The following is a 14112-nucleotide window of genomic DNA, read 5'->3' as shown; positions in this document are numbered from 1 at the left end:
TCAGCTCATAACTGTCTCCTGCTACTGTCTTCCCTTCCACTGGTATACTGCTATATTCAGCTCATAACTGTCTCCTCCTACTGTCTTCCCTTCCACTGGTATACTGCTATATTCAGCTCATAACTGTCTCCTGCTACTGTCTTCCCTTCCACTGGTATACTGCTATATTCAGCTCATAACTGTTTACGTCTTTCTGTTGGTCAAACCAAGAGTGGCAAACAGACTGAGTAAGGACGACAACACCTCTCTCTCTCTCTACTTTTCTTTATGAGAGAGAGAGAGAACAGTATATTGTACTGAACTCTACTCCATTAAAGATGCAGCCATTACCTAGCACGCCAGTCAGGCAGATAGACAGCACACAGTGACATGTAGGTCAGTAGCTTAGCGCTGTGCCGAGCAGAGAGAGAGAGAGAGTGGGTTGTGAGGATCAGTGAACTTCACCGTGGCTCTAAGCTACAGTACAGTCCAGTACAGCCTGAACAACCCACTGAGGTGAGTGAACCAACCTGAAGCCAGCCAGCGCTCGCTATAGCACAGTTAGCCCTTCACTTCAGTCGCCACCACACAGCTGGTTTTCACACTCGCATAGAGAGTTGTCTCTTCAAAATGGCCGTGGCGACTCTCTCTCTCTGCTACGTCCCCCTCCACACTTCCGCTTAAACAGACTGACTAACAATGGACTTGTTGTGTGAACAGATAAAATGGCAGATTTAGGCCTACATACTCATTGATAATCAGTGTTAAATACAGCCTAAAGTCCCAGCATTTTGCAGCATAGGGCCAAGGCCTAAACGAGAGAAAACAAACATAGAAACTGTCAGTGTTATGGGGGTTGCGTGTTCAAATCAAATCAAATGTCATTTGTCACATGCTTCGTAAACAACAGGTGTAGACCAGAGGCGGCCGGTGCCAATTAAAGACGAGGGAGGACGAGTTTAGTTTATTTTAAATGAGCATGGCCTTATTTCTATTACAGCATATTGGATGACTGTCATTCATTTCCCATTCACCCAGCTCAATGTAACATCCATAGAGGCTACTACATGATACTTGAATTTTCCCTATACAAAATCAGGAGGTTGCTACAACCTAGCCTACGAAGGAAAGTTTACAACATAAGTGCACACAGGTCGAGAGAAAGGGTAGGCTAATCAACGTAACAGACACACTCAATACCGCCTTGCACACTGTTGCCTGTGTCTAGCTGATCTAGGGTGTAATCATGAGTCCAACAGTTGAAAACGAACGTTTTCAATTGGACACATTGAGGGTATGTTTATCCCCGTTTCGTTCTGTATGCTTACGTTTAAGAAACGTTTTTCAACAGAATCGACAGAATGAATACACCCCTGATCACCAGCAAACGCAGTTCACTTTCATAGCAGCCACGTACGAACAGCATATATATATATAAATAACTCCTTCTCACATCTACGCGCTCTCCTCCTCTCACCTTTTCCCTTCGCTTGTGGACTTCCGTGCACAAGACAACAGCTGTCTGTGACCAAGTGGGAAAACCTTTCCAAGCCAAACTTTCATACAATAACCACTAAACACAGACTACATCTTTGTCACTATATTAGCTAATGTCAGAGTCAACATGGCTACTAGAACTAACGCTTTATTAAAGTGTACAGTGTACAGCAAGCAGTTTAGCAGTTATACCGCCGGGCCCTGTGGCAATAAATTAATAAAACCAAAAGCTTACCTTGACTTGGAAGAGTTATAGCGTTGAATAGCCATAGCCAGCTAGCTAACATAGCACATCCCTCTCTGTTTGAGCTGCGTGTTTAAGTTGGCTGAACTAGCTAGCTGCATTCGCTACCTAGGTACAGTGTATTCATTAAGTATTCAGACCCCTTCCCATTTTCCACATTTTGTTACGTTTCCGCCTTATTCTAAAATTGATCAAATAAATAAAATTCCTCTTCAATCTACACACAATACCCCATAATGACAAAGCAAAAACAGGTTTGTCGAAATCCTTGTAAATGTATAAAAAAGGAAAAACAGAAATACCTTATTTACATAGGAATTCAGACTATTTGCTATGAGACTCGAAATTGAGCTCAGGTGCATCCTGTATCCATTGATCATCCTTGAGATGTTTCTACAGCTTGATTGGAGTCAACCTGTGGTTAATTCAATTGGTTGGACATGATTTGGAAAGGCACACACCTGTCTATATAAGGTCCCACAGTTGACAGTGCATGTCAGAGCAGAAACCAAGCCATGAGGTCGAAGGAATTGTCCGTAGAGCAGGATTGTGTCGAGAAACATATCTGGGGAAGGGTACCAAAAAGGTTCTGCAGCATTGAAGGTTCCCAAGAACACAGTGGCCTCCATTATTCTTAAATGGAAGACGTTTGGAACCACCAAGACTCTTCCTAGAGCTGGCCGCCCGGCCAAACTGAGCAATCAGGGGAGAAGGGCCTTGGTCAGGGAGGTGACCAAGAATTCGATGGTCACTCTGACAGAGCTTCAGAGGTCCTCTGTGGAGTTGGGAGAACCTTCCAGAAGGACAACCATCTCTGCACCACTCCACCAATCAGGCCTTTATGGTAGAGTGGCCAGACGGAAGTCACTCCTCAGTAAAAGGCACATGACAGCCCACTTGGAGTTGCCAAAAGGCACCTAAAGGACTCTCAGACCATCAGAAACAAGATTGAACTCTTTGGCCTGAATGCCAAGCGTCACGTCTGGAGGAAACCTGGCACCATCCCTACGGTGAAGCATGGTGGTGGCCGCATCATGCTGTGGGGATGTTTTTCAGCGGCAAGGGACTGTTTTTCAGCGGGAAGGGGTACCAGTAGTGAGTAACGATAACTTGGCTATATACAAGGGGTACCAGTACTGAGTAACGATAACTTGGCTATATACAAGGGGTACCAGTACTGAGTAATGATAACTAGGTTATATACAAGGGGTACCAGTACTGAGTAACGATAACTTGGCTATATACAAGGGGTACCAGTAGTGAGTAACGATAACTTGGCTATATACAAGGGGTACCAGTAGTGAGTAACGATAACTTGGCTATATACAAGGGGTACCAGTACTGAGTAACGATAACTTGGCTATATACAAGGGGTACCAGTACTGAGTAACGATAACTTGGCTATATACAAGGGGTACCAGTACTGAGTAACGATAACTTGGCTATATACAAGGGGTACCAGTACTGAGTAACGATAACTTGGCTATATACAAGGGGTACCAGTACTGAGTAACGATAACTTGGCTATATACAAGGGGTACCAGTACTGAGTAACGATAACTTGGCTATATACAAGGGGTACCAGTAGTGAGTAACGATAACTTGGCTATATACAAGGGGTACCAGTACTGAGTAACGATAACTTGGCTATATACAAGGGGTACCAGTACTGAGTAACGATAACTTGGCTATATACAAGGGGTACCAGTACTGAGTAACGATAACTTGGCTATATACAAGGGGTACCAGTACTGAGTAATTTATAACTTGGCTATATACAAGGGGTACCAGTACTGAGTAATGATAACTAGGTTATATACAAGGGGTACCAGTACTGAGTAACGATAACTTGGCTATATACAAGGGGTACCAGTACTGAGTAATGATAACTAGGTTATATACAAGGGGTACCAGTACTGAGTAATGATAACTAGGTTATATACAAGGGGTACCAGTACTGAGTAACGATAACTTGGCTATATACAAGGGGTACCAGTACTGAGTAACGATAACTTGGCTATATACAAGGGGTACCAGTACTGAGTAATGATAACTAGGCTATATAACAAGTGGTACCAGCACTGAGTAATTTATAACTTGGCTATATACAAGGGGTACCAGTACTGAGTAATGATAACTAGGCTATAGACAAGGGGTACCAGTACTGAGTAATGATAACTTGGCTATAGACAAGGGGTACCAGTACTGAGTAATGATAACTTGGCTATATACAAGGGGTACCAGTACTGAGTAATGATAACATGGCTATAGACAAGGGGTACCAGTACTGAGTAATGATAACTTGGCTATAGACAAGGGGTACCAGTACCGAGTCAATGTGCAGGGGTACGAGGTAATTGAGGTAAATATAGGTATAAGTTAGGTGTAAACAACAGCCATCAGGATAGATAATAAACAGTAGCAGCAGTGTATGTGATGAGTCAACGCAGAAAAGGTCACTGCAGATTCCTCTCCAGTCATTACCACGAGCCCGTCCTCCCCTAATTAAGGTGTCACCAACCTCCTGTGGTAGATATGTACATATAACTAGGAATAAAGTGACAGATGGTCAATAGTAGCAGCAGCGTATGTGATGAGTTAACGCAGAAAAGGTCACTGCAGATTGTCCGGGTAGCTATTGGTTAACTATTGAACTAACTATTTAGCAGTCTTATGTCTTGGGGGTAGAAGCTGTTCAGGGTCCTGTTGTTTCCAGACTTGGTGCATAGATTGCCGTGCGGTAGCAGAGAGAACAGTCTATGACTTTGGTGGCTGGAGTCTTTGACCCTTTTTAGGGCCTTCCTCTGACACCGCCTGGTGTAGAGGTCCTGGATGGCAGGGAGCTCAGACCCAGTGATGTACTGGGCTGTACACACTACCCTCTGTAGCGCCTTGCGGTCGGATACCAAGCAGTTGCCAGTTACCAAACCAATGAGTAGTAGCCTACACCTGGTCACATGGTTTCATTCTATAGCCCGGTAAGCATGGTCACATGTTGTTCTGTAGCATCTCTTTCAGCTTCACAGTCAGGCAGAGAGAGAGAGAGAGAGCGAGAGTGTGTGTGTGTGTGTGTGTGTGTGTGTGTGTGTGTGTGTGTGTGTGTGTGTGTGTGTGTGTGTGTGTGTGTGTGTGTGTGTGTGTGTGTGTGTGTGTGTGTGTGTGTGTGTGTGTGTGACCTAGCACTGAGTAGTAGTAATCCCATAACCTCTGATATTTACTACTGACCTCAGTTACTGTTCTACAAACCTCTGAGGGCAAAGAGTCTAGTGGAGTTCACTCTCACTCTGAAGAGATTCAATTCACCTCAAGTTTCCTTTCAAGTGTCAACAATGGCGAGTAGGCCCACTTCACTTAGAGAACGACTACTCATAAAAACATGTTTGTCACAAACCTTATCCACTTAGCCTAACACACAGAGCCCGATCCCACAGTCTCACAACAGCCGACTCTCGCCCTCTGCCTCAGATACCTGTATTCAGTCCTGCCTACCTTCCCACAGCCTGAAGACAGGAACTCCATCTCTGGGGCTGACTGAGGTGATGTGGGAAGAAGACAGGAACATCTCTGGGGCTGACTGAGGTGATGTGGGAAGAAGACAGGAACATCTCTGGGGCTGACTGAGGTGATGTGGGAAGAAGACAGGAACATCTCTGGGACTGACTGAGGTGATGTGGGAAGAAGACAGGAACATCTCTGGGGCTGACTGAGGTGATGTGGGAAGAAGACAGGAACATCTCTGGGACTGACTGAGGTGATGTGGGAAGAAGACAGGAACATCTCTGGGACTGACTGAGGTGATGTGGGAAGAAGACAGGAACTCCATCTCTGGGACTGACTGAGGTGATGTGGGAAGAAGACAGGAACATCTCTGGGGCTGACTGAGGTGATGTGGGAAGAAGACAGGAACTCCATCTCTGGGACTGACTGAGGTGATGTGGGAAGAAGACAGGAACATCTCTGGGACTGACTGAGGTGATGTGGGAAGAAGACAGGAACATCTTTGGGACTGGCTGAGGTGATGTGGGAACAAGACAGGGACTGACTGAGGTGATGTGGGAACAAGACAGGGACTGACTGAGGTGATGTGGGAACAAGACAGGGACTGACTGAGGTGATGTGGGAACAAGACAGGGACTGACTGGGGTGATGTGGGAACAAGACAGGGACTGGCTGAGGTGAAGTGGGAAGAAGACAGGAACATCTCTGGGACTGACTGAGGTGATGTGGGAAGAAGACAGGAACATCTCTGGGGCTGACTGAGGTGATGTGGGAAGAAGACAGGAACATCTCTGGGACTGACTGAGGTGATGTGGGAAGAAGACAGGAACATCTCTGGGACTGACTGAGGTGATGTGGGAAGAAGACAGGAACATCTCTGGGACTGACTGAGGTGATGTGGGAAGAAGACAGGAACATCTCTGGGACTGACTGAGGTGATGTGGGAAGAAGACAGGAACATCTCTGGGGCTGACTGAGGTGATGTGGGAAGAAGACAGGAACATCTCTGGGGCTGACTGAGGACAGGAACATCTCTGGGACTGACTGAGGTGATGTGGGAACAAGACAGGGACTGACTGAGGTGATGTGGGAAGAAGACAGGAACATCTCTGGGACTGACTGAGGTGATGTGGGAAGAAGACAGGAACATCTCTGGGACTGGCTGAGGTGATGTGGGAAGAAGACAGGAACATCTCTGGGACTGGCTGAGGTGATGTGGGAAGAAGACAGGAACTCCATCTCAAATCAAATCAAATTTTATTTGTCACATGCGCCGAATACAACAAGTGGAAAGCCTCCACATTGACTCTGTACCGGTACCCCCTGTATATAGCCTCCACAATGACTCTGTACCAGTACCCCCTGTATATAGCCTCCACATTGACTCTGTACCGGTACCCCCTGTATGTAGCCTCCACATTGACTCTGTATCGTAACACCCTGTATATAGTCTCCACGTTGACTCTGTACCGGTACCCCCTATATGTAGCCTCCACATTGACTCTGTACCGGTACCCCCTGTATATAGCCTCCACATTGACTCTGTACCGGTACCCCCTGTATATAGTCTCCACATTCTCTCTTTCTCTCTGAGAACCTGAGCCCTAGGACCATACGTCAGGACTACCGGGCATGATGACACCTTGCTGTCCCCAGTCCGCCTGGCCTTGCTGCTATTCCAGTTTCAACTGTTCTGCCTGCGGTTACGGAACCCCTACCTGTCCCAGACCTGCTGTTTTCAACTCTTAATGATCGGCTATGAAAAGCCAACTGAGATTTATTCCTGATTATTATTTGACCATGCTTGTCATTTATGAACATTTTGAAAATCTTGGCTCTCTCTAATTTTCTCCTTCTCTCTTTCTTTCTCTCGGAGGACCTGAGCCCTAGGACCATACGTCGGGACTACCGGCCGTGGTGACTCCTTGCTGTCCCCAGTCCGCCTGGCCTTGCTGCTATTCCAGTTTCAACTGTTCTGCCTGCGGTTATGGAACCCCTACCTGTCCCAGACCTGCTGTTTTCAACTCTTAATGATCGGCTATGAAAAGCCAACTGAGATTTATTCCTGATTATTATTTGACCATGCTTGTCATTTATGAACATTTTGAAAATCTTGGCTCTCTCTAATTTTCTCCTTCTCTCTTTTTTTCTCTCGGAGGACCTGGGCCCTAGGACCATGCGTCGGGACTGCCGCCCGTGGTGACTCCTTGCTGTCCCCAATCCGCCTGGCCTTGCTGCTATTCCAGTTTCAGCTGTTCTGCCTGCGGTTATGGAACCGCCACCTGTCCCAGACCTGTTGTTTTTCAACTCTTGATGATCGGCTATGAAAAGCCAACTGAAAATGATTCATGATTATTATTTGACCATGCTTGTCACTTATGAACATTTTTGAACATCTTGGCATAGTTCTGTTATAATCTCCACCCGGCACAGCCAGAAGAGGACTGGCCACCCCTCATAGCCTGGTTCCTCTCTAGGTTTCTTCCTAGGTTTTGGCCTTTCTAGGGAGTTTTTCCTAGCCACCGTGCTTCTACACCTGCATTACTAGCTGTTTGGGGTTTTAGGCTGGGTGTCTGTACAGCACTTCGAGATATTAGCTGATGTACGAAGGGCTATATAAAATAAAATTGATTGATTGAATATATACTTCAGGGATTGCTGCCGACCTCCCCACACAGCCACATGTCATTCCATGGACTAGCCTAGTACTAGGCCTGTCCTCTCCTGAGGCTAAGGCTCCATTATACAACAGCACAGTTTATGGGAATACTGAACTAGCATAATGAACTAGCATAATGAACTAGCATAATGAACTAGCATAATGAACTAGCATACTGAACTAGCATACTGAACTAGCATAATGAACTAGCATAATGAACTAGCATAATGAACTAGCATAATGAACTAGCATAATGAACTAGCATAATAAACTAGCATAATGAACTAGCATAATGAACTAGCATAATGAACTAGCATAATGAACTAGCATAATGAACTAGCATAATGAACTAGCATAATGAACTAGCATAATGAACTAGCATAATGAACTAGCATAATAAACTAGCATACTGAACTAGCATACTGAACTAGCATACTGAACTAGCATACTGAACTAGCATAATGAACTAGCATAATGAACTAGCATAATGAACTAGCATAATAAACTAGCATAATGAACTAGCATAATGAACTAGCATAATGAACTAGCATAATGAACTAGCATAATGAACTAGCATAATGAACTAGCATAATGAACTAGCATAATGAACTAGCATAATGAACTAGCATAATGAACTAGCATAATGAACTAGCATAATTCTAAGAATGGATTTTCTTTTCTTTCTGGAATTCAGCTGGTCAACAAAACATAACGCTCGTAATCTCCTCATGGAACTCGGTACAAACACACCGTTTTCATGGAACTCAGACATGTTGACTGTATTATTGGTTCCTTCCACAGACTTCAGGTTCAGTCAGTACTGTGTACAAAACAACATGGAGAAGGCATGAAGGTAGGAGCAGAACAATAAAACACAGAGAGGGAGGTGGCGGACCGTGAGCCACAGGTAGCCTACGCCAAGACCCAGATATCACTGACAGGCTACCCAGACTGACCTAGCTTTGATATGAAAAGGACGAGCGTCAGTCTGTGATCTAAGATCAGTTTGAGAGTGAGAAATGAGGGCAGGAAGTGGGCTTGACCTCTTCATTTGATCCCAGGTGTGAAGAGAAGCCATGCAGCATATGGCTGGGGAGTGAGTACAGTTAACCTAGCTTGCTGAGTGAGCAGGGGGGGGGGGGGGGGACATTAACACGAGCACCAACCAACAGTGTGTGGTCTTTTTACAACCCTACCCTCCCCGCCACACAGCCACAGACAGCACCTTAAACAAACCCACCCAACACCCCTCCCCCAACAGCCCACGCACCAACGACATGCAAAGAACTTGCTTTGTGAACGAGGGGATGGTGGCTGGAAGGGGGTGGAGGGGGGGGGGGGGGGGGGCAGGTTTTGGGAGTGGGGACAGTGGGGGGTCTTGGATAGTTAAGTGGCTTCACTGCAGTTGAATTGTGTTTTCAAATTAAATAAAAAAATATTTTTTTTATATAAATATATTTATGTATATATATTTATGTATTTTTACAAGGGGAAACCCGGCCGACAATATTTTTTACACAACCTCAGTGCTTCAGGTTATTCTATAAATCTAGTCATTGTTGTTGAGACAGGAGTTTTAAATTGGAGCGTCACCACATGGAATTCTGGGATCAAAAGCTTCCGCTTAGCAACCAATCAGAGTGGATAGGTGCTGAGCTGCTGTGTGGCGTAGAATAGTCTGCTCTTCCTCAGTGTGTGTCCAGTCCCTGTTGTTGGCAGCTCTCTCTCTCTCTCTCTCCATGAGAAGGGACAAACACAGAGCCGGCCAGTACAGGATGTCAGAACCACCTAGATACACACTGACAAGGCCGCACCTGAGACTGTCCAAAGGCCTCGCTTGCTTTCACCACACTCTACACTATCACACAGTCGTACAAAACCACACACACTCACTATCACAGGTCTACACACACCATCGAACAAGACCTTCACACTATGACACGAGAGCTACGCTACAACAGCTTTCAAAAAAACAAACACCCCACGGCCAACACTTCTCACACGCTGCTGGGATCATACCATTTGAATAAGAATGAGAGGCATGTTTTTCACCAGTGAGAGGGAGGGAGGGGTGTAGAGTACACAGGCAGGCAGGCAGGCTCATTGGCCCAGGCCCCAGGATGCAGCCGGAGTCACACTCCAGAGGCAATAGGCCAGCAGCCCGAGGGCATTGCCTTCAAAACACTGAGCTGGGGGGGGGGGGGGGGGGGGGCCTAGTATGTTGTTTTCAGTTGTAAGTTGTTGTTCATGCTGATCATTACACAGGGGTATACTATAAAGCAGGATCAATGACTTAGCCAGCTAACTTGCCAAAATATCATTATTATTTATTTTAATTTTTTTTTTTTTTTTAAGATAAACTTGAAAATGGCCATGGTCTCTTTGACTCAACAACCCCCAAAAAAAACATATCTGAGTTTAGTTTTATGAACGAACCAAAACATCTAGTTGTAGTATACCACCCTGATCTTAGATCTACCTGGAAGACAAACGCTATCAATCCGTCTCAATCTGAATCTCCTCGAAGGGAGGAGAAAGAAATGCTTATGCTGTGTTTCAGTCAGATTTCCCCAGGTGGAAGGAACGCACATGATCACAACACACAAATGGTTTAGAACTTTCATAGTTTTGATTATTTGAATCTTGACCCCCCCCAAACACAGGCACACATATAGTCAGCAACAAGTTGGACACCTTTTTTGAGGCCACAAACCAGACGGGGCCTGCATTGGGTAACCAATCAATGAGTTACTGAGGAAGGTGAAGGCCTACAGCAAAGCAGCTAAATGAAAAGATGAACTGTCATTTAGCTTTGAAGAGTCCCAAAAGCATAAACGCCAACTATAGCTTATAGACCATTTATGAAGGACCATGTTGTAAATTGCCAGGGAATTAGCCGCACAGATAATGTACTTTAGACAGAAGGCTGAGTTCCAATGGTTTAGCCTAGATTGCAAACAGAGTTTCAGTTTCAGAGGTGTCATTTATCAAGATCATCACTGTGCTTCTACACCTGCATTGCTTGCTGTTTTGGGGTTTTAGGCTGGGTTTCTGTACAGCACTTTGAGATACCAGCTGATGTACGAAGGGCTATATAAATACATTTAGTTTGATTTGATTTGATCACGCATATCAATCACATGATGAGACACGGTCAAGAATGCAAGTGACCAAATAATAGTTTTCATAAATCAGAATCTCACCATCTCTAGTCTAAACTAAGATACATTTGAACTTCTGCTGGTAATACAAAATGTGTGATACAATGTTGCTACTGTACTTGTGCAGTTTTTTGATACAATGTTCACACTGATAGCATAAAACTAGCAACATTGTGGCACTGAGTGTGAGTGGGTGCCCAAGCTTAAGGTTTAGCTAGCTAGTTAGCTTTAGCCCATACTTTTCTCCTTGGAAAATAGTTATTGTAGCTAATCAGACAACTAAGTAACTATCATAACTTGTGAACCTTTCAAGATAGATAACAGTACCGTTGGCTATCTTCATGATCGATCATTACCTGTAGTAATACACATCACACTTGCCAGCACTGAGCCCTGACTTCCGGATCACTTCTTCTTTTTTCCAACCCGGTGGCAGAGAGGGGCAATCCATCCTCTTCTTCTCCATAATCATCTAGCAATACTTTACGTTTGGGAATCACCCCAATCGTTATTCAAGACCGACGAAATAGCTAAAGAATACAACAACGTGTTAATAAATATAGCTGACCTGGCGACCTAACGTGAACGTGAAGCTACCTAAAAAAACGTTTCAACTGCTAACTACTTGAAACCAGAGCGAAACTAGGAACTTCTTATTTCCGCGATTTGTATCGAGGACTTTCGGTAGATAGATAGCTATATCGTTGGTTTGACAGGTTTTCCCTCTTTGATCTTCAACTATCCAACTATGAGACACGGCAATTGTATCTCAGTACTCGACCGCGGCGGTGGCAGTGACGTTGAGATATTTCAGCACTTCCCACACACTGACCCAGCGCCTGGCAACCGCACCGCTCGCTACAGCAACGCCCCGCCTCTCTGGAACGTCCCGTCACTTCTCGCTTCCCCATAAGAGATCCTATTTCCAATTCCTAATTCTGTACGGGGTTCCTCCCTTTCTAGGCGGTGATGCAACATTTACAGAGAAAATACCATTCTTATTCAGTAAAATATGAACCTAAAAAAAAAAAAAAAATTATCAAGTTGAACCGTTTATTTCTGAAAATTCTTCAATTTGAATGTTTCTGCAAGTATTAGCATTGGCTTATACATAGCCGCGGGATGTAGAGGTTGATGAAAGTGCTGCAAAACCAAGGCTCTAAAGATGCATATCCTCTTTAAACTCCTCCCGATTAGGAATGTTTTTTTCTGAGAATAGAGAAAAGTTCCTATCAAATGATCTGAACGGTGTAGTTGTATCAGATTTGCCACTGCGGCTGCGCAGCAAAGCAACCTTCTGTATAGTTATATTCATACAGAATTCTAACTCCATTGATAGCATAGTCTTACGCAGTCATCAACATGGCTAGTCTATTTCTTATATTCAATTAATTCTACATTTTGGTCATGTCACCATTTCAGATCATGTCACCATCTTGTCTTTAAATAGCTTCGCTCTCACGCACACTCAAAACAATTTCTAACTGAAACCCAACCGTCTGGCTGAATAGTGGTAAAGGAGATACCATAGAAGATACCATGGGAGATACCATGGGAGATACCATGGGAGATACCATTCCATGGGAGATACCATGGGAGATACCATACCATAGGAGATACCATACCATAGGAGATACCATACCATAGGAGATAACATAAAATACCATTGGGAGATACCATACCATAAGAGATACCATACCATGGGAGATACCATGGGAGAAACCATAGGAGATACCATACCATATGAGATACCATACCATGGGAGATACCATGGGAGAAACCATAGGAGATACCATACCATATGAGATACCATACCATATGAGATACCATACCATGGGAGATACCATGGGAGATACCAAGGGAGATACCATACAATAGGAGATACCATGGGAGGTACCATAGGAGATACCATACCATGGGAGATACCATACCATAGGAGATACCATGGGAGATACCATACCATAGGAGATACCATACCATGGGAGATACCATAGGAGATACCATACCATGGGAGATACCATGGGAGATACCATACCATAGGAGATAACATATAAAATACCATGGGAGATACCATACCATAGGAGATACCATACCATGGGAGATACCATGGGTGATACCATACCATAGGAGATACCATGGGAGAAACATACCATGGGAGATACCATGGGAGATACCATACCATAGGAGATACCATGGGAGATACCATACCATGGGAGATACCATACCATGGGAGATACCATGGGAGAAACCATACCATGGGAGATACCATGGGAGATACCATACCATAGGAGATACCATGGGAGATGCCATACCATGGGAGATGCCATACCATGGGAGATGCCATACCATGGGAGATACCATGGGAGAAACCATACCATGGGAGATACCATACCATGGGAGATACCATGGGAGATACGATACCATGGGAGATACCATGGGAGATACCATACCATAGGAGATACCATGGGAGATACCATACCATAGGAGATACCATGGGAGGTACCATAGGAGATACCATGGGAGATACCATACGAGATACCATACCATAGGAGATACCATAACATAGGAGATACGATACCATGGGAGATACCATGGGAGATACGATACCATGGGAGATACCATGGGAGATACCATACCATAGGAGATACCATGGGAGATACCATACCATAGGAGATACCATGGGAGATACCATACCATGGGAGATACCATACCATGGGAGATACCATGGGAGAAACCATACCAAAGGGGAGATACCATGGGAGATACCATACCATAGGAGATACCATGGGAGATGCCATACCATGGGAGATACCATACCATGGGAGATACCATACCATGGGAGATACCATGGGAGAAACCATATCATGGGAGATACCATACCATGGGAGATACCATGGGAGATACGATACCATGGGAGATACCATGGGAGATACCATACCATAGGAGATAACATATAAAATACCATGGGAGATACCATACCATAGGAGATACCATACCATGGGTGATACCATGGGAGATACCATACCATAGGAGATACCATGGGAGAAACATACCATGGGAGATACAATACCATG

At 44.7% G+C, this 14112-nt stretch overlaps 1 protein-coding gene across 1 annotated transcript in view; it reads right to left on the bottom strand.

The window, feature by feature from the left end:
• The window catches only part of mbd2 (methyl-CpG binding domain protein 2), a 97478-nt gene extending 85543 nt beyond the window's left edge, over window positions 1-11935 (bottom strand). The window contains exon 1 of the mRNA XM_071342144.1: window positions 11395-11935. Coding sequence (XP_071198245.1) covers window positions 11395-11510 — 116 coding nt within the window. The 5' untranslated portion in view covers window positions 11511-11935. The remainder of the gene's footprint in view (window positions 1-11394) is intronic.
• Window positions 11936-14112: the final 2177 nt, after the last annotated feature.

The sequence above is a fragment of the Salvelinus alpinus genome, chromosome 1 (assembly GCF_045679555.1).
Source record: "Salvelinus alpinus chromosome 1, SLU_Salpinus.1, whole genome shotgun sequence".
Taxonomy (NCBI): Eukaryota; Metazoa; Chordata; class Actinopteri; order Salmoniformes; family Salmonidae; genus Salvelinus; species Salvelinus alpinus.
Note: the sequence above shows the minus strand (reverse complement) of the source record. Positions and strands in the feature narration are given on the sequence as shown.